A 22588-nucleotide genomic window follows, 5' to 3' on the forward strand; every position below is an offset into this window, starting at 1 on the left:
GCGGAAGGTTTTTTTTTTCTACCATTCAGCATGCGGTATGAACTTTCATTAATACAACACTTCCAGCAGTTTATTATTGCATCCAATATCTTGTTTGTCATGGAGGGCGTGCAGGAAATGTTCGTGAATGAAAGTGAAAGTGCCAAACTGCAGTTAAAGTCCACAAATTAAAAATTAAACACTCAAAATAACATAGTCACTGATTGACAATCAATTTCACATGCTGTTGTGCAAATAGAATAGAGAACAGGTGGAAATCATAGGCAATTAGCAAGACACCTCTATAAAGGAGGGATTCTGCAGGTGATGCCCACAGACAACTTCTCAGTTCCTATGCTTTCTGACTGATGTTTTTGGTCACTTTTGAATGCTGGTGGTGCGTTCACTAGTGGTAGGATGAGCATTTTGTACAAAATCAGCAAATTAATCTCCTTAACTTTTATTTAAGGTTTACAATTCAAAGCCAATTGGTGCCACCTGTTTGGTAAGCAAAACTACAGCAGGTTACCTCACTAAAAGGTGTAGAAAATATTACTGCACGAATTGTATTGTACATAAATAATCCAAACATTTGCATATAACTCAATAATATTACAGAAATATAAGAATTGAATAAATATATATTTTACACACATTTACATAAGTAAACGATGGGCTCATGATAAACCACTACTGTAGTTAATAGTGAGAATTGTTAATTAAACTAAAGTGTTACTCCTATAAACTTAGCATTGTGAGATTTTGAATTGTAAGAAATAAAATCTAAATGGCAAAATTTTTTTATCTCACTTTTTATAAGATTTTAATCTATTTTTTTTTCTTTCAGGCCGTTAAACCACCCAGATATTTTTGATGCTACCCCCTCACAAAAAATTTATTTTAATTCAGAAAATGAAAACATGTCAATTAAGAGATGTACTATAAATATTACATATTTTTTTAAAATCTACAATTATGCAAGCAAAAGACGAAAGGATAAACCTATGCATGCAGAGTGAATAATTTAGATGCATGTGAATGAGATCACTGTGAAAATGAATGCATGGAGACACACTGAAAGGGCAAAACAGATCAAAGTGCCCAGTCCACAAAGACTCCTTTTACCTTTACTGTCACCATTATTGAGTCCCTCCAGTATAATCAACACTACACGACGCTGAACCAACCCACAAGAAAGGCTTTGAGGGAAAGCTTTCTGAACACTCATTTTAGAGGAATTTTTGCAAAAAAAACTGTTGCAAAAAATTTGTAAAGACTGCATTGTTTTTAGTAGGAAGACCACAGGATCACAAGAATTAAAAGCAACAAACTAACCTGATACTAATATACTGAGAATGGATAATGAAGCAGAAGAAACACAGAGCTTTTATAGACAGACCAAAGCAATCAATCAAAGCCAAACAAAGGTACAGACACTAATCAATGAAGGAATCACGACAGAAACGGACGCAAATTATGTCAATCAACCAACACAAACAAAACCCACCACAACACCAAAACGCCACTATAGATAACTGCTGACAGCAAAACTTTTCTTTTTCTCAATGTTATGAAGTTCTATTAGTGGCAACAATCCTTTGTCTTTCCCATAGATAAACATACTTACACATATTGATGAATCATTCCAGCATGACTTTTTCATGCAGGTAAAATGTATTTTTCATCTTTGAAAACTTTTCAGAATATGTTGTTTTCAAACCAGTTTGTTAGAAATAAAGCGGTAGGTTTTAAAAATGTTTTTATTTATTATTTTTGAGTAATCATTTAAAGTTCACATAAAACTCAAAATACATTTCAGTTGCACTTTTATTTTACAATATTTGTGCCTATATTGAAACCCTTGGTAAGTAAAAAACACTGTAAAACATTCTTTATAGTTTAACATATGGAAATTTGGCATACATTTTGCATGTAAAATTGGATGTTTAAATATTAAATTAAAAAACCTCTCATTAAGAACAGATTCCCACTAATAATTTAAAATTTGTACAATACTAAAAATACACATTGTTCAACCATGTCCTCCTGTTGTCACAGAGGAATAAATATGAGGTGGCACACCAAATTAAACATCTGCATCTGAAATTGCATGCTACTCACCTAGGTACTACAATTGAAATTGAATTTACTTCACTACAACTGAATACTCTATATACTATGAATGTGACTGGTATGAATGGAATTCAGACGTACATCCGCCATTTCTCATTATTACATTACCTATCAACATCAAAGGTGCTGCTTTACTCCCGTTCATGGCATCATGAGATAGCGCAGCGTCCATTGGATGCACACTACAGAATCTCGCTGGAAGTATTAGGTCATACAGGTACTTTTCGCTTATTGTTTTTTTAAACACTATGAAATTAGACATACTGTTCTCGGCTCACATAATAGTTTTCACATACTATATATAGTAGGGAAGTACACAATTCCAGATGTAGCATCAGACATTTTTCACAAAAGCAAAGCAAAAACTGCAATTTGTGGCAATTTTAGTGCTTCACAAAATGGGAAGTGGTAAGAGAGTAATGAGAAAATAAGAAAGAAGCAAGAACACTGAAATTGCCCATTTTTACCACAATCAGAGCAATAATTAAGTAACAAATTTCTGCCAGAGGAAAGTCTTCTGAAACAGGAAGATGTTGTGTGTCTGACGATGTGTTTGGTCCCAGTGCACTGTTAGGAGAATGGTTGGAGAGCCCAAAAATTCTATAACAATCAGAGCTGGAAAGTTGCAGAATAGTTCTATTGTCACGCAAAACCCCGCAAAAAAATATTTGGGCTATAAACACCAGAGGTCAGTTTTACACACACAGAAGGCAACATTTTGAAAACTACCCATGTTAAAAAAACTGGTTGCCTGTTTTTCTATTCAGAGTGCCAAGACATCTCATTAAGATACATGGCATCGTTGACTATTATCAACAAGTATTAAATGAAAACCTGTATTCTCTCAAATTCCAACTGTGAAATGAACTAAAGAGCAAAATCCACAAGCATGGACTTGAAAGATGAAGGATTTGTTGATATTCTGTATTAAGGAAAATGACAGGAATAGGAAATACAATAAAAAGAGCATATAACATGGCGACATTTAAATGTCTCACTCATGAGAAGTTTCTGATTTGAGATAAGTTTGGTTATTTGAATAATATCAAGCAATGACTCATTTATAAAACTGTGAGATGTAAAAACAAACATGCTGAATGCATTATGTAGGTTAAAGTGAAACTAAATCTGCATATATACAACGTTTTCCCTGGTAGAAGTCCTTTTGGCAATATATATTTTATAGTTGCGCTACAATAACAAATTTACACACAACCTAAAGACAAAGACACATGCGGGGCCGGTATATTGGCACAGTACGGTGGTCCCGACAGACCTGCCACTGCGTCAGATAATGCATTTATAACACATGTGAAGCCATAAAGCCTCAGACAGCCCTGTCCCTATGCAGGTATCTCTGCTTCTTAGCTATAGAGACTCCATTCGATTTCTTCTGCTGTGATAAACAGGGTCATTTCCATGGAGATCACAGCCAAGGCGAGAGCACACAAATCACGCCCAGTAAATAAATATCCACACTTATTATTCTCTCATTAACATCCTCATTCTTAAGCTCACTCCACCGGGACAGATGATCATAATTACGCTGATAATGATCTCCCTCTCTCTGTCTGAGAAGCTTTCTGTGGGGCAAAAAATAAATTCAGGCCATTATGCATTCTGGATAAACATATACTGCCTGTGTAAAGTTTCTGATTGATAGAATAAGTAGGAAAACTTAGTATGTTTGTACTATTTCATTAGCTAGCATTCCCAATTAATGGCTGATATTGAATTGAATATTAATTTAATTAATATAAAAAAATGCATAGAAGTAATAATTTAGGTGTAAATTAAAGGTGCTGTATGTAAGTTTTTGACTCTTCTAAAGCATATAAATACCATGATATGTTTACAGATATTTAAGAAAAATGCTAAGTAAACATTCTTGTTTATCTAAAAAACTATGCTAATGTCAGATATTCTGCTTTGAAAATGTGCGTTATATGCCGGAAAGGCTGTCTTTCTTTTGGTTCTTTTAACCCACCCACTGCCACTTTAGCCAATTATATTTCAGCTCCCTGGGTTGCCTTCATGAAAAACCCCGTATTTGATTCATTTAGTCAGAAATGCTCTCAAAGCATGTGCCCGCGACCGAAAATGCAACCTGCAGTGGACAGTAGCAGCCCCAAAATGAGACGCAGATTCAGAGTTCCACATGAGGTTGTCATTAATTAGCAAATAGTATAAATATTACAAAACATAAACATTAGTACTAACAACATACTATGTGACAAAATTTGCAGTGATAAGCAATTTGGCTGTTTGCACCAGACGAAACATGACAGAAATTTAAATACAGCATTTCAGCAGCACAGAATCGTGCACTTACTGCACTCCTACGAAATGGTAAGGTTAATAATCTACTTTATACACATTAAACATCTTTAACATTATTAATGTACATGCTGAATCACTGATATGTGTTGACTTGCACTGAGTCACAGTTCTAAAATACAATTTCAAATCGTGCATTTTATTTTCAAGATCTGAGGTGAAAATATCTGCTGCTGCTTTCAGTAGTATGGCAGTAAATGTCATGTAAAATGGCATTCAAACTCACAACGTTAGCATTTAACACTGAATAAAGCACATGAGGTGTACCTGAGGTGATATTGTCAGTTTTCTGTTTAGCTGAAATAGAAGTTATTTCTAAAGTAGACATTTCAGGTGTTGGTTAGGACAAAAACTCCTTTTAGTATGAAAAAAAAAAATTCTTCTATCGCATGCCATTGCTTTTTGTTAGAAAACGGTTCTAATCAGCCTTTAGGCTTAATAGTCAAGCACGCTCACGTTAATCTGGCAACCTGTGCTTGCATGGACTCATCAGAGAATGACACGAGTAAAAAATGTGTTGATACAGGTGTGCAATACCTAAATCAACCACTGGGTGTCAAACTTACATACTGCACCTTTAAGGAATAGTTGTATGTAGTTGAATGCATCAAGTGAATATATATGTTCAAAATTTCTTAATTGTACATTCAACATCCACCAGTATTTTACTTACATTTTAAATTATTTGTATTAGGGCTGAACAATATATTGTTTGAGCATGGATATCGCAATGCGTGTATCTGCAATAGTCACATCGCAGAATTAGATTATTTAATAAAGATTCAAAGATAAAGATATTATTATTATTGCATAAAATTGTTTATACAATGTAGACCATGTTATTTTACAATTTATTGCTCAATTTCTATATTCGAATACTGTTAAACTCAGAAAACCATAAAGCACTGTTTATGTAACTTTTATTTTTGCTCTGTTTTTTATATAATTTATAATATTTTATGCAGATGCACTGTATAGAAACATACTTTTTGATCTAGTCTTTTTACAGTCGATCTAAAGGAATAAAATCTTTCCAAATAGAGCTAATTAAGTCATCTGATAAAAATTCTATTTATATTGCAATATATATACCGCAGCAAAACAAAGTATCTCAACATCAGACTTTTCCAATATCGTGCAGCCCTAATTTGTATTATTTTCTACATTATTTTTAACACCGACTAATATTTTATTTAAAAAAAACAAACCGGTATCTCTATAATTCTAAATACTTATTATTATTATTTTTATTTACCTTTTCTTATTATTTAAAATAACTTTATAGCAAAAGTAGGTCAACGCTAGATCACCACATCAGTCAAAATTAGCTCAGATCATCTGCATATTTTTTTCCATCTACTCGACATGAATTTCAGAAATCATTTCCTTCCACTGAACATTAGAAAATAGACACGGATGTTTTTGATGAAGACTTGTAGGCCATGTTCATTCAGTGAACTTCCACACTGGCTGTTCATTTGCGCTAATATGAGCAAATCTTCTGCTTCTGAAATTACTTCCACAGAGTATCCATTAAAAATCTGGCTCTGAGTCTTGGCACTCTTATTAGCTTGGATAAGTGTGCTCTTTGGACTAATGAGAACTGGTAGACTGAGAGCCGTGTCTCGCAGTGAAAAATGTGATAGGGATGCCTACATGACTGCTCACGACATTTCAAGTTAAACTGCAGACTTATCTTACTTTGTTTAGATTCTTTATATTTTTAAAAATATTTTTAATCACATTAAAAAGATAGTTCACCCAGAAGCTCTCTTACAATTTAATCATTGTCATGTCTTTTTTAAAATTTAATTGATTTTCTTTCTATTGTTGATTTATGTATATATATATATATATATATATATATATATATATATATATATATATATATATATATATATATATATATATATATATATATATATATATATATATGAGCAATTCCAGCGTTATGGATGTGACATTTGCAGTAAAAACTCAACACATAAATTGACAGAGAAAGTATATGTTAACATTATATTAAAAATTTTAATTATATTTTCAAGAGCAACTAGCCACAGAGTTATGGGAGCAGAAAAATATCAATCTGTAAACGTGTTTTGTACTTTAAATGAGGAAAATAAGCATGCGTTATGGATGTGACAAAAAAAGTCTGCGAGTTTACAGTATACAACATACTTTGTAGAAATTATGTGAATTAAACTGCACAACCCAAAAGAAATAATGCTAATCAAAAGGATTAGAGTCGGCTCTCTATAAAACAAAATTGCTTGGTTTTATTTTACTTAATATTTTCACATTTCTGAGGAAAAAGTGTCATTATGGATGTGACATCTCTCTGTTATGGATGTGACGCATGTGAAATTACCATTTGTGTGACTTTGGTAAATCAAATAGAATAGTTTGAAAACATTGACAGATGCATTTTTGAGTATTTTTAAAGTACTGTAAAATACTTGGTTACACAAAAAACCCAGAAATGGTTTCCATATTTTGGTAAAAACGAAAATCTTTTTCATGGCAAGGTTGACATTTGCACGGAATTGCTCATATATATATATATATATATATATATATATATATATATATATATATATATATATATATATATATATATATATATATATATATGACAGTAACTGTTGGCCATGAATGTCATACATAGTTTTGTACAATATGTAGGTTTGTTTCTGACACAAAGCTCATGTGCGGCTATAGAAGACCAATTTAATAGAACAAATTTTAAGTGATTAATTTAAAAAAAAAAAAAAAATACTAGTCCCCTTGTTTCCTGAGTACATGAGTGTACATAATTAAATTATTCTGCAAAAGGACAGAAACTTCTATTATTACTAGTAAAATTTCCTTTCCTTCCTCTTTTTTTCCCCTCAGCTTAGTCCGTTATTTCTTAGGTGTCGCCACAGTGGAATGAACCACCTAGTAAAATATTTGTTATTACTGTTGTTTTTAGTATTATTTCAGAATGTCTATATTGCTCTTTAGAGTAAATCTTTAGAATTTAAAATGTTGAAATAATGTTCAAAGATGGATATTATTATTTGAGTTTTAGTAGACTGTCTGCTCAATATCTGTTGATACTGCTACTTCAACAGACATTTAACTGATTACAAGAAACTTAGCAAATACATGTCAACTTACACTAACCTTAACTCCAACCTAACAGTCTACTTATAATCTAATGAGAATTAGTTGGCATGTAGATGCAATGTAACTTATATTCAACAAACGGACCATCAAAATAAAGTGTGACCATTATTTGTACTGTATGCAGTAGTACAATAATTTATTATTAAATATTATTATCACTGTTGTATTATTGTTATCGTATTATTTATATATAATGCTCTTTCATGATCAATGAAATATGAGTTTCTGTCGTGACACAAAGCTAAAGTATGGCTTCAGACATCTAAGAATATGTTGCTTCTTTGGTGTTTCTCTGTTTGTTTTGATAGTTCTTGGTCCCCACTTTGACTGTATATAGGAGAGAAGCATGAACATTCATCAACAATGCCCTTTTATCTTCCACATAAGAAAGAAAGCCACATGGGTGGCAAGTAAATGATGCAGAGCTTTTATTTTTGTGTCAACTATACCTTTTTAATGACTTGAAAGGATAGTTAACCCAAATATTTAAATTCTGTCATCATTTACTCACTTTTTACTTGTTCCAAACCAGTTTAAGTTTTCTTTTTAGTCTTCTGGAAAACAAGAGGTGACATATAAGGAGAATGTTAGAAACCTGTAACCACGGACTTCCACAGGAGATACAAAACAAATAAATAGTAAAACATTAATAAACGGTAAAACAAATACTTTGGAAGTCAGTAGTTACAGGTTTACAACATTTGTTCAATATTTCTCCGTTTGTGTAATAAAACAGATAAAACCCAGAGTTGAATAAGGGTGAATAAATGAAGAGAGAATATATATATATAATACATATAATACACATTGTATAAATATTATTCTTTCATTCATTTTCTTTTCGGCTTAGTCCCTTTAGTAATCAGGGGGCGCCACATGGGAACGAATTGTTAACTTATCCAGCACATGTTTTACGTAGCGGATGCCCTTCCAGTCACAGCACAACATTGGGAAACCGCATGTCTTTGGACTGTGGAGGAAACCGAAGCACCCAGAGGACACCCACATGAACATAGGGAGAACATGCAAACTCCACACAGAAATGCCAACTGACCCAGCCAGGGCTCAAACCAGCGACCTTCTTGCTGTGAGGCGATTTAATATTATACTGTTAATACTGTTATAATATTAATAAATTAATATTTATATAAATATTATATAAATACTTATAAATATTTAAACACAATGAGTACACATCCATTATGTAAATACAAACTCTTATTTTGGATGCGATTAATCGCACTACTTAAAATATATTATCCATGTATGCGCACACACTCATGAACACACACACATAATTTCATTTTTCATGAAACGTGCTCATTACACAAATCCTATGCATGGAAAGTAAACAATGCTTCTACAGAGGAGGATAGTGTTAAACCCAAATCCATGGTCACGTTATAAAAGCACAAGTGAGGGAGGGAAATAAAAGAGAGCGAAAGAGAGAACCGAGACGCAGATTTACATCCCTGATAGTTCTGCTGATTACAATGCCTCAAGATGAGGCCAAGCCTTGACAACACCTGCTTGCAGCTTTCCAGCGTATCTGATCAGAAGTGAAGGAATTACAGCATCACGGATGGTGGAATTTAAAAAGCTTTAAAGCCCTGTGCCCAATTTATCACAAAAAACATAAGAGACAGAACACTGAAAACAGATGACAGAAGGAAAGACAAGTTGCCAAGTCTTTTGTAAGCATTATAGTGCACTGCATATTGTAAAATGCCAGTGCCAAAAGGATATTATTTGATGACTAAGGAAAATGCAGCGGCAATTTATTTTTAAATCAATAAAAATCATAAATTGTTGTTACTCTTGATATTTAAGTTCTTAGGAAAAATTCATTCAAATATCGTGACCTAAATCCAAACACAATGAATAGACTTATATATTAGTAAGCAAAATGCAGTGCTTAGAACAATGGAGGTTTTGTGCAAAGGTGAAGTGTAGAAGATCAGAGTCTGGTCTGAGAGATGAGATTGTGAAGTTTAAAGGTCAGCATTTACTGTGATTTCCAGATGAGTCATTTTGGAGCTCTTATCCATAAAGGAAGATACAGTTATTAAAAATTACAGACAGAGGCAACTGTAGTTATCGGTGCATGTGACTTTCAAAGGGAAAAATAAAACTAATGAGAGGAATTTGTAGAAAATTAAAGGGAAGATTCATCTGAAAATTAAACTTTTATGTAATTTGCTAACCCTCTGGCCCATCCAAGATATAGATTACCTCTTGTTTAGTAGATTACAGAGGCTTTTAGCTGAATTCATGATACTGGTGGTTCATAAATACAAGTCAACAACAACAACAACTACTAACAAACTAAACTACTTTTGAAGTTTAAAAAAATATTATTTGTACAAATAATGTATCTTCTAGAAATAGACTGAGCTCTTGTAAAGCAATACAATCATTCTGTGCAAGAAACTGAACTTTTTTTTCCCTCAACATTATAACCTTTAATCCACAGCCTTGTCAAACAGTCTGAAGTGCCGGTATCTATTAACTTGAATTTTATAAATCATCAAAGACCACAGTTTCAGCTAAAAATCTTGTTTAATGTTCTGCTAAAAAAGAAAAAAGTCACCTACATCTTGTATTACTGTGGATGACTAAATTATATTTGTCTATTCCTTTAATGCATTTAAGAAGCTTCAAAGGAACGTTTTCTACATTTTAAGCACCATATTAATCATTTAAGCACTACATTGCATTTTATAGACCTAATAAGCGTCAGTTACCTTATGATCAATGATGCTGATGTAACCTTCTAAGCTGAATGTCTGTCGGCTTGCAGCATCTATCTGATGTCCATCTGAATGCAGCTGATCCCCTGGTGTGTCTGCAGAAGTGCTGTTGTAGACAAACAATAAGCTTGTAAGCACAGTCACAACACCAATCAGTATGATCCCATGACGCTGAAACAAAAGAAACAGGAAACATTTATTACCTTTAACAATGAATAAAAAATAATAAAAAAAACTAAACAATAAAAAAATATACAACTGCTTTTATTCTAGCTGAAATAAAAAAAAAATAAACGGGGGCTAATAATTCTAACATCAACTGTATATATACATACAAAATATTTAGACACAATGAGTACACATACATTATGTAAATACAAACTCTTATTTTGGATGCGAATAATTGTGATTTAATCATATGACAGCACTACCTAAAATATATTATCACAAATTCTATGCATGGAAAGTAAACCATGTTTTAACTAAAATGACATCTTATGACAGCTAATGTTGGGTTTTGTTAAGGGCTCAAAACAACTAAGCACACTTGAAAAGTGTCCCAATGCATTAATAAATAATAAACAACCAAACAACAACCAAATTGTTAAAAAAAAAAAAAATATATATATATATATATATATATATATATATATATATATATATATATATATATATATATATATATATATATATATATACACAAAAGTACTGGGGAAAAAAGAGAAAAACATTTGACACGTACAGTTTTACAATGAAATTAATTAAGTTAATGGACTGAATATTTTAAAAGCACACAAGCAAATAAATATTTTACATCCCGTTTCTAAATTTATTTTTTAATAATGATTTAAATAATTGTACATTATTTTTTAACCTTATTTAGCTTTTATAATATATGATATACTTCATTTTATTATAAGTTATTTTCATATCAATACAGAACTGCTTGTGGGAAAGGCTACAATTTCATTACATTGACGTTACAATAAACTTATACTTACTCATCACTTCAAAATTCTGAATTCTGTAATGGAGTTACATAACAAAAAAAAAAAAATCTGACCAAAAGTATGACAGAAATTCGTTCATTTGCTATATTAATCACGCAGCCATCTGCAGTAAATAGGTTTGCCTGCAATCTGGCGCACAGAAACCGCTGTTAGGGTCATATGTATACAGTTTGCCACTGACACGTCTGTCAGTAGAAAAGTGTTTAAAACTGTTAAGGCAGAAAGATTCGCTAAGCCTAAAGCAGATGTCAAGTCCCTCACTAATTAACGTTACCATTTTACAGTAGCAACAATAACAACAGACGGTGTGGCGCGAAACTGTCGTTACGTACCACGGCAAATGTTTTTGAAGGCAAGTAACGTTAAAGTTATACAGTGCATAATATCAGAGTTTGCAGTAGCCTACCGTTCGCGTCTTCATATTGTGAAGTGTTTTATTTCGGGTCTTTTCGTGCAGTCAAATTGTTCAGCCTCACAGACAGCAGCTTTATAAACGCACAGTGTATTTCCTCCATCAGCTCTTCTTCTGCTCGCTCTGTCATCTTCACACCGAACTGAAGCTCGGCTCAACTGAACTCAGCTCTACTCTTATACACTAGTAGACTCTGCCTCTGCGCACGCGCGGTATTAAAGAGTGCCGAGTCGACCACTAAAACGGTTTACTAATTGTTTGAAAATATTTGTCATAATTCCAACATAATCAAAACATTTTAAATAATCGGTAACACTTCATTTTGATGGTCCATTTGAGTATTAGTAGACTGGCTGCTTAATATCTGTTAATACTGCTCCTTCAACAGACATTTAGCTTACTATAAGAAACTTTGCAAGTACATGTCAATTTACAGTAACCCTAACCTAATAGTGTACTTATAATATAATGAGAATTAGTTGGCATATATGCAATGTAACTTAAATTCCACAAACAGATCATCAAAATAAAGTGTGACCAAATAATCTATTAGAATAAAAAAGTTAGCAAATTCCCCACTTTAGGCATGTATACTGCTCATGGTATATTGAACATTTACTAATTATATGAGCAGTTAAAGGAATAGTTCACCCACAAATGAAAATGCACTCATTATTTACTCAAACTCAAGTAGTCCCAAACATTTGAGCTTCTTTTTTTCTGTTGACCTCAAAAGACCATATTTAGAAAATCAATGCATGAAAAACATATAGGAAGTGAATAGATATCCAGCGTTCATCATAATAGATTGTCTACTTTTGTGTTTAACAAAAGAAAGAAAAGGAATAAAGATTTGAAACAAGTAAACGGTGAGTAAATATTGACAGAATTATAATTTTTGGCGGACTATCATTTTGAATGCTTTATCCTGTCTAAATTTCTAACAAAGCACTGACTGACTCAAAATGAAAACATGCCATGACTCAAAATTCTATAGCAAGCCTTTTTAACATTTAAACTAGCCTATAAAACAAAATATTTTCATGCGAGTAGGCTACTTACTTTTAACTATTGTATCTTGAAAAGGAGTATGAAAAGCAGTATGAAAAGCAGTATGCGCCTCTGAGCAATATTGTGCATTCCATCACCCAAAAATGTGATATTCAAGTAATATCAAATTTCATTTTATTTATTTATTTATTTTTTGCCTGGTATTCAATATGCAGCTGAAGTCAAAATTATTAGCCTCCCTGTTTATTTTTTTTTCCTATTTTTTGTTTAACGGAGAGAAGATTTTTTAATTTCTACACATAACAGTTTTAATAACTCATTTCTAATAACTGATTTATTTTATCTTTGCCATGATGACAGTAAATAATATTTGACTATATATTTTTCAAGACACTTCTATACAGCTTAAAGTGACATTTAAAGGCTTAACTAGGTTACTTAGGTTAACTAGGCAGGTTGGGGTAATTAGACAAGTTATTGTAAAACAATGGTTTGTTCTGTAGACTATTGAAATAAGTAAATAGCTTTAGGGGCTAATAATTTTCACCTTAAAATGGTGATGAAAAAATAATAACTACTTTTATTCTAGCTGAAATAAAACAAATAAGGCTTTCTCCAGAAGAAAAAATATTATCGGACATACTGTGAAAATTTACTTGCTCAAACATAATTTGGCAAATATTTAAAAAAGAAAAAAAAATTAAAAAGGGGGCTAATAATTCTGACTTTTACTGTATGTATATTTTTGTTTATATAATTTAAAGTATATATCTTTAGTTTAATTTGAAGCTATCCCATTCATGCCAACTTCAATGAGATGTAGAATCGATGTAAGAGTTCATTCAAATTCTCACAACTACGCTTATTATGATTCAGATGTTTTTCTCTTTCTTTGTAGCAGTTCCAGCAAAGGGCAGACAATGGTGTCCCTGCAGAAATGTGTCAGATGTGTTTGTTGTTGGGTCCACAAAGCCTGCATCCCACAGGGGCAGGCAGCCGTCTACTTTTCCAGAAATTGCCACAAATGTTAAACTGACTGAACCCTTATGAGATATACACTGCGCACACACACAGCAGTTTGTTATAGTGTTAAGATTTAAGTTACACTCTCAGAAAAAAAGGTACAAAATTGTACCTTTTAGGGTACAAATGGCCCGTCACTGGGGTGGTACCCTTAAGGGTACAAATTTGTACCTCTATTTAAAGGTACAAAATTGTACCTTCTACATTTGTACCCTTTAAGGGACAATTTTGTACCCCCACCGAAGGTACAAAAATGTACCTTATTATATTATATAGCATTTTCAGGGTACTGACCCAGGCATTTTGATCCTTTGGTGACTGCATGCACAAATAAATAAATAAAATATTTCGGTTCGCAGATGTCCATTTTTATTTATTAATGTAGAAATATTTCATTACAACTCACAACTGAATGTGTCAAGAAATAAAATTACACAGTAAATATAAAGCAGACATGTAAAACAGTAAAAAGAACAATTTAGATAACAAATAAAAATTGTTCACTCACTGTACAGTATATAATCTACCCTTAATACAAAGACCACAAGAATACTGTTTAAGATTTATAAACACATTACACAGGCTACATCAAGTACTTCACTTTATAAAGTCCAAAGTATTTGTCTTGAGTCAGAATACTCAGTCATAATAAATAATTTGTCATCAAAATTTTCTCTGTATTTCAGAATGAAGGCAATGTTTCTCTATAAATTGCTTCAACAGTGCAGAAAACCAAATACATCAGTAGCCTCTTCCTCAACATCAGATTACTCCTCATCATCCTCAAGTGGAGTTGTAATTTGTTGTAACACAATATGTCTTTATGCTTTTGATAAACACGACATGTAAAGCACTCATATCTGGAAAATGTTCTTTGATTGTCATTAGGAGCACAAGTTATTTAAAAATGTGCTTTATGCATGAATGATAGCAGTGTGCTGGATTAACTTGATTGTGATTATCCCAAGAGCATGTAGAGAAACAAAAAACAAGGTTGATCACTCTGGTAACTGGAGTAGATCCAGGCTTGTCACTGTCCACAGTTCATTCAAAACATTCCACTGCAGAAACATCAAGGTGATCTTCTAATAAGATGGATATGTCAAAAATGTATATTCATCCACATCATTAGCCCGGCCAATCGCAATCCCATCAACTCTGAAGACTGCCGTGACTTGTCTTGTTAACACAGTTGTCCAGTCGGTGGCCTCCTCCTGTACTTGAACTGTTGGATGTGGTGAAGATGGTTCACTGTAAATGACAAAGCAATAATTACACTAATATCAGTCACTCTATCACTGATGAAGAGAAAATCAACATGCATAGAAAGGAAAATAATTAATATTCACTGATTTAAAAAAAAAAAGTATCACAGATTAAAAGACTAATATAAATTTCATTCATTTATTCAGTTTCTTTTTGGCTTAGTCCCTCTATTAATCTGGGGTCGCCACAGTGGAATGAACCACCAACTTATCCAGCATATGTTTTATGCAGCAGATGCCCTTCCAGCTTCAACCCAGTATTACGAAACATCCAGACACACTTATTCACACACACACATTTATACACTACAGACAAATAAGCTTACCAAATTCAGCTATAGCGCATGTCTTTGGACTTGTGGGGAAACCGGAGCACTTGGAGGAAACCCTCACGAACACTGGAAGAATATGCAAACTCCTCACACAAATGCCAACTGACCCAGCCGAGGCTCGAACCAGCGACCTTCTTGCTGTAAGGTGACAGCACTACCCACTGCATCATCTTAATATAAAGAATATCAAGCATTATAAAATGCATTTATCACAGCATATACTAAACAGAAAACAACATACGCACCGGAGCACAACGAAATGTTGAAGTGTCTCGCTTAACAAGGCTGGCAACATGAGAAGTGCTGCTGTAAAATCAATTCCTGGAACATAAGATGTGGCATACAAACAAATATGAAGGAATCCATACAAAGCTAGAATTTAATAATATTAATCAAGTGGAGAAAGTTTAGAAAGAGTACCTTAGAGTCAGGTCCATAGCATTCTTCAGTTGATCTCTCATCTTTCGATGAAAACCTAGAAAATAATTTTAAACACGTAGGTGTACATTTATTGTTGTTTGTAAGTAAAAACCTACAAATTTAAAATAGTATGTAAGCCATTAAAACCATGGTATAGATAATGAAACATACTTACATCTTGTAACTGAGCCATGCTTTCATATGACATGCCTTCATTGGTCTAATGCTGTTAGGCTGCATTATGTTGTTCAATCTTGTCCTGAAAGACAATTGGAAACTTCATAAACTTCAGGAAAGAAATAAGATAAAGCAATAACTATTTATTTATAGTATTTTATTTATATATAAGTATAACGTTAAACGATAGTAAAGCACCAACAATTCTGGACATAAGAGTTTGTGGACACTCCTCAACATTAATGTAACTTAGACACTGAAACGAAGATATGTACAAGCATACACACGCCACGTTTGTAACTAGCCACGTTTACATAATCAGTCGCTTTGCCGGTGACAAAATTGTGATTTTTCTTCACAAAATGGCGGTGTATATAACCTTCTAAAAATACATTTCCGCGGTCAACCGTGGCTAGAAAATGGCCTCAAAATATAAAACATTATTGATAATTACAAATTCCAGTATTAATAACAAAAGGTTTTATATCAAGGTATATGAAGACTTCAGTCGCGGCAGCTCTGGGCCACACCGCACATTACTCACGGCCCGATTCCGGTGCATGGTTACGGCAGCGTCGGCTCGCTTCTGCCGCCGCATCTGGCCCGAGTAACGATACAGCAGACGGACTCGGGCAGGCGAGAATCTAGCCGCAACTGGCCCAAGTGTATTTTGCTATCTGGGTTGCGATAATATTCCGCCGTGGCAACACTTATTAATAAAGCAGTTACGTAACATATAAGGCGCGAATACGTAACGTAGGCGATAAAGGGAACTTTTACACCGAGAAAACTAACAGCATATAGTACTCACCGTCTATAAGGTTATGTCCCTCGGTGACTTCGATATCACATTGTATTAACTTCTTTAATAAGCTGCAGACATCTTAGCAAACTCCATCCTGCAGGCCAACGTACATCAGCCAGCCCGGAGCACAAAGCGGGGGAAAGCCGAGACCCGAGAGTCAGACAAAATCAACAGAACACGCGGCTTCACATGTAAAAATGAGACTGAAAATATATCTTTAATACATTCTTACCTGAAAAGTGTGGACTCCAAAATAGACTTTTCTTTGAAAAGCGTGCGAAGTTCTGTGTAAACAGCCAGCATAGTCGACGGACCGCCTCAGTAACAAACACTACTATAACGTCTCAACAAGCCAAATTCTTAAAGAGACAGCACCATCACCACCTGTATGAAGATGCTGTCACTCTGCATGGTTTATTCTACATCCCATATATACTATAGCGACTTAAACAGTAAGCAAAGACCAGTATTTACGTTTTTAATGATTAAAATTACATTTAATTATAAATTAAATTATTAACATTTTTGAGAAAAAATGTAATGTAAATACATGAAAAAAAATAATTATGAAAATATTTAATTCAATCAATTTATTTATTTATTATATTTTTAAATCATGTATTTTAGTATTAATGTTTAGTATTAATACATTTAAATTATTGTTATATAGTGTCTTGATCTTATCATGAGCTGAGGGTACAATTTTGTTCCTATAGGGAAACAAAATATATAATTGTACCTTTAAAGGTGCCAAATTGGTCCTTTACGGTACAATTTTGTACCCAAATGTGCTATAAAAGGTACAAAAATGTACCTTTCAAACCTAAATCTGGACAATTGTACCTTTATAGCCCATTTGGGTACAAAATTGTACCATAAGGACCAATATGGGACCTTTAAAGGTACAATTTTATATTTTGTTCCCTCTAGGAACAAAATTGTACCCTCATTGTACCTTTTTTTCTGAGAGTGTAGAAATACTCTATACACAGCTAGACAATGTTAGGATTGATGTTTGCTATAGTTGAGCCATTGCTGCTAAAATTTTATTTAGATTAGATTTTTATCTCATGGGTGCACAAATTTTAGATTTTATAAACATCATAAAATCAAAAATTTATTTATTGACTATTCAAATCGGCCATGAAAAGGATCAGTATCGCATCTTTAACGTTAAGTTTAAAATGTTAGTGCACCCAAAAATGAAAGTATTTGATATCACTCACCCTCATATCCTTGCAAACACCTGAGACCTTAGTTTAGCTCAGGATGATCTGCAAAAACCTAAAAAGTCATTCAAAATGTCTTGAAATATTAATGTCTTAAGGTGCTATAATCATAATCATTGACTTTAGTCTGTTTAATTTTTCAATAATAATGCATTCCTAAGGTGTAAAACCCTCTGCTTTTTAAAAAGCAATTAAATGATCCGCTGTCAACTGTACTTCAATGTACTATGTTCAGTGTATGTGAAAAATATTTCTCTTTGGATTTAAATGCTTTCACGTTATTGCCCTCAAGGCTTATGAACATAAACATAATAAACCCAATTTTTGTTTGACTTCGGTGTATTTCACAGGAATAAAGTAGAGCAGAATGATTTGTCAAACTGTTATTTTTTATATTACTGTAACTCGCTTCTCCAATTTGTCCTATTAATGAGACGGTTTGATATATGATATGTTAATGATCATCAATATGCAGCAGAGGATATTTGAACATTTTATATGTAGTCATTTGAGATTTCTGGATGACACATCTTAAAGGATTTTTAGTGTAACTCATAAATCAGACGGTTTAAAATAAAAGAAAACAAAATACTGTCATTATTTGAAACTTTAGACGGGACACTGGATGCTTTTTATAGGGAATTTTATTATCATTTTAAACAGTGACACTGAAACCTTTAAGGATCAATTGGAATACTTTACCAAATGCTATAGGCAGGCACTTTCATAATCTGTATTGAGTGATCTAGCAGACAGAAAGCCAGCATGTTTTATGTTTTTGACGCATGTGCTTTTAAACTCAGGCCTCGGCCATTTATTACAGTGCATTAATTGATGAGAAATTCTTGGATGCCATTTATCAAACTCACATCGAATTCTCTTCGGCCTGTGGTCAGATGTCACTTAAGAAACCATCATAATCCATCAAAATCTTCTGCGAATGACATATTAAAGCATGCTTATGATTTATTAAAGTCTACAATTGGAAACGGCATGAATATACCCTTCAATATTTAATCCATCGCATGCACTGTCACTATGACATTCCACTACATCTAAATGGATCATCGTTTGCTGTCTCTAAGGTCATTGACACCAATAATATCGTGCTTTATGCAGATGTCTTACAATGAAAGGTTGGTAATGCGAACTGATTTCAGCCTAGAAAGTACAGGCCAGCGTTCGGCTGGGATGTAAAAGATACCATCTCCTCTTCTAAAAATGGCATGCAATGTGGCAGAGCTTCTCACGGGAGCAGAGATTTGCTGGAAGCTGTAATTTCGTCTGGAACTGTGCGGAAATGGAAATACATCTTTTTTCCTTTTACACAACGCCATATTTCATATATCGGCCGATACATTTTTCAAATCTCACAGCCTTTCTCAGACCTTCGCCTTTCAGATTTAGTGGCGCTCGCAGGCCTTTTATTATGTGAAAATGAGATATATATTGATTTATGACCTATGGGTGACATGCTGTGTGCGTCGGTTTTGGTAGAAAAACACAAAATAAATCAGTGTGCACATGGCAGCTGATACCTGGTTCAGTGTGATTTTTGTTTCATAGAGCATTTTAATAACTCATTTAAAAGTGATTATACGCTGTTAACGATTTTTGTAAATTACACAGAATTCACCAGTATTTTACTGTAGGTCAATTATGCAGTATGTTACTGTATTTTAAAGTTGCATTGTGAAAATTACTGTATATTTACCAGTAAAGATATACATACAATTCCGTAAATACATATACAGCAGGATAAACGGTGCTATAAATGCAAGTATAATATTTTTGCTGTAAATGGGTAACAGTAAGTTACTGGGGAATTGCTGCCAGTAAGTTACTGTACATCTCTAGCAGGAGTGCCCTAACTTTTTCCTATAAAGGGCCAAAAAGCAAATGTGATTGAGGGGTGTGGGCCAAATATATACAAAACAACGTATATTAAATTTGGCATTGGTAATTTTCAAATTTATTCAGTAATATTTAAAATAAATAGAAAACATTGCTTTGAATCATATTGACTAATGCAGTATCATTTTTAAAATTTTATAATGAACTTATTACAGTAAAACATAATGCTTTTATAACAGTTCAACACTCAAGCTTACTTTGATTTGCTTGCAGATGTCTTGTGCAGTTTGCTGACAGTATTTTAATAGTCTGATTTATTTACAGTATTTAATTGAATTATTTATTTTCAGCTGTTTTTTTTTTAGCTCAGCAATGAAACAAATAACCAAAAGGTTATGTCAAATTCCGAATGACGATCACTGTGAAAGTCATTCGCCTCAATCATCTCCCCATTACTCTCCTTCTCTTTTCAGATAGGATGGCGGGCCAAATCAAAGGTTACCATGGGCCAACTTTGGCCGGCGGGACCTATTTTTGGCATCTCTGATCTACAGGAAACTGTTAACAGTGTACATAGCATATAAAATCCAGTTATATATAAGCCATTTTAATGTTAAAAACAACTTTTGCAAAAATATAAATTAATAATTTAAACTAAATGTTCTATTGTCGTTAGCATATTATAAATGTATGTGAAAATGAATCTGCACTGTAAAAAAATATCTGTTTCCATATTTTGTGATTCACAAGGGTTTTTTGTTGTTATTTACAGTTGTAAATTGCATCATGGGACCTTGATCTCTGCTTTGTCAACTTTTGATGTTTAAAACTCAACTCTAAAGTTTAACAAAGTGACTTTTATTGACATTTAAGTAGTTTGAAATAATAGTCTGTAAAATAACAGAAACCATACCACAAGATTATTACAAATATTATAAGGTTATTATACCGTTTTATTACTAGGTAGTTTATTACAAGGGTTTTGTACCTTAATATACAACACAACCCATACAATACATCAATTTAAATAGACTATTGAAAATGTTCATAAAAGTCACTTTTTTTTACTTTTCAATGTTTAAAGTTATTGTAAGAAAGTAATACAATTATTTAAACAGGGAAGGAATAAAAAAATAAATAAAAATATGAATCACAAAATATGGAAAACTGCTTTTTTTACAGTGATACTCATTTGCAGTGTTGAGGAAACAGTTGGGGAAACAGTTATTTTGAAAGTAATGCATTGATTTACTTCCCCAAAAAGTTACTAGTTGCATTATGTAGTTAATCTTTATAGTAAGTAATGCGTTATGTTACTTTTGAGTTACTTTTGTGTTACTTTTATTATACCTGGCTGAGGCTTTATCTCCTCAGAACTTTGACCATTGTATAATCTACTGTACACCTTCAATTACCTTTAAAAAACACATTAAAAAAATTATACTGAGAACTTCCTGAACCCAGAGCTATACATACGGTATATACAGAATATTGAAAGTTTGGAGCAATGTGTTTGCTACTTCTGTACTATTTATATTAAGTAAAACCACTATCCATTGAGACTATTATCCCCTTTTCCTTTTCTTTGATGCGTTCAAAATAATGAACACTTCTCTCATTGACTGTGATTACATTTTCAAAAAGTAACTCAAATATTATTACTTATTTTAAAAGTAATGTGTTACTTTACCCGTTACCAGAAAAGTAGTATCATTATGTAACTCACGTTATTGTAATGTGTTAGACGCAACACTGTCCATTTGACCTGCATACACTGAATGGCATGTTAGTATTTGCCTTCTGTAAATCATGGGGAAAATATTTGTGTGTAAATGTGTGTGTGTATTATATGCGTCTTCTGAAAAAATACATTATTTTTAAAAAACACATATTTTTAAATATATGTATATATTAAAAAAGGGTGTTACACTTTTATTGCTTTGACCCTCCAAAGGTTGTTTTATCTGCCTCTTTATTTGTTTGTTTTATTTAAATTTTAGACGTTTAAATTGTTAATTTAGATTTTTTTTATTAATATCAACTGAAAAGAAGTAATTTTAAGTAACAAAAATTAAGCTTATACAGTTTAGTATCAGTTAGCTATAACTAATAATTGTAATGTGACAGTGATGCTGGACAATGGAGTGAGGATCCTTTGGCAGGTTTTTTAAAACAGAGTGGTCAAGCAAGCAACGGTCATAACAGGAATTAAACTGGATTGCCTATAAGTGTATAGGCAATCCAGAGTCGTAGTCAAAATAACATGCAATACAGTAGGTCAGAAGACAGGCAGCATACAATGTAAACAAAGAAAACAAAGCAAAGCAAGGTCTAAACACAAAAGGCAAGACAAGAGAAAACATGTCGTAATATTCACAATCAGTTTACAAGACTCTCAAAGTGAGTCGTATATTTGTGTGTGTAATCAGTCATTGAGCAGCATCAGCTGTGTAATCAATGATGATTTGGAGCAGGTGTGTGTGTGTTGCATGACTGGATCTGTTGTTCATTTTAAGGCAGGATTGTAGTTTGTCTGAATGCAAATGTTCTCCAGTGATCTATGGTGGTTAGATCGCTGGTGATTGTGACAATAATCCTGACCTGACATTTGTATCAATTTCATCAATGCATTTAAAACATTGTTCTCTCTTAAAGTAAAAGAAAGAATTATGCAACTACCATA

General features: G+C 32.9%; 1 protein-coding gene and 2 long non-coding RNA genes across 4 annotated transcripts in view; 2 read left to right on the forward strand and 1 right to left on the reverse strand.

The window, feature by feature from the left end:
* The window catches only part of st6galnac5b (ST6 (alpha-N-acetyl-neuraminyl-2,3-beta-galactosyl-1,3)-N-acetylgalactosaminide alpha-2,6-sialyltransferase 5b), a 28760-nt gene extending 11592 nt beyond the window's left edge, over positions 1 to 17168 (reverse strand). Inside the window, exons 1-2 of one of the 2 annotated variants that reach the window (XM_087263087.1) lie at positions 17055 to 17168; positions 10362 to 10538 (exon numbers count right to left, since the gene is read on the reverse strand). Coding sequence is in view for 1 of the 2 variants with exons in the window: in NM_001006662.2 (NP_001006663.2) it covers positions 10362 to 10538; positions 11784 to 11798 (192 nt within the window). In the remaining variant the exon portion in view is untranslated. Of the gene's footprint in view, positions 1 to 10361; positions 10539 to 11783; positions 11941 to 17054 lie in introns of those variants that run through there. The other variant, NM_001006662.2, reaches the window with a different exon arrangement.
* LOC147842616 (uncharacterized) overlaps positions 1 to 22588 on the forward strand; it is a 1013036-nt gene that overhangs the window by 282757 nt on the left and 707691 nt on the right. The window lies entirely within an intron of this gene.
* LOC147835558 (uncharacterized) lies at positions 14934 to 15504 on the forward strand. Its single transcript, XR_015497783.1, has 2 exons — positions 14934 to 15069; positions 15410 to 15504. It is a non-coding gene; the product is annotated as an uncharacterized LOC147835558 (long non-coding RNA).

The sequence above is a fragment of the Danio rerio genome, chromosome 8 (genome assembly GCF_052040795.2).
Source record: "Danio rerio strain M-AB ecotype USA chromosome 8, GRCz13ab, whole genome shotgun sequence".
In the NCBI taxonomy this organism is placed as follows: domain Eukaryota; kingdom Metazoa; phylum Chordata; class Actinopteri; order Cypriniformes; family Danionidae; genus Danio; species Danio rerio.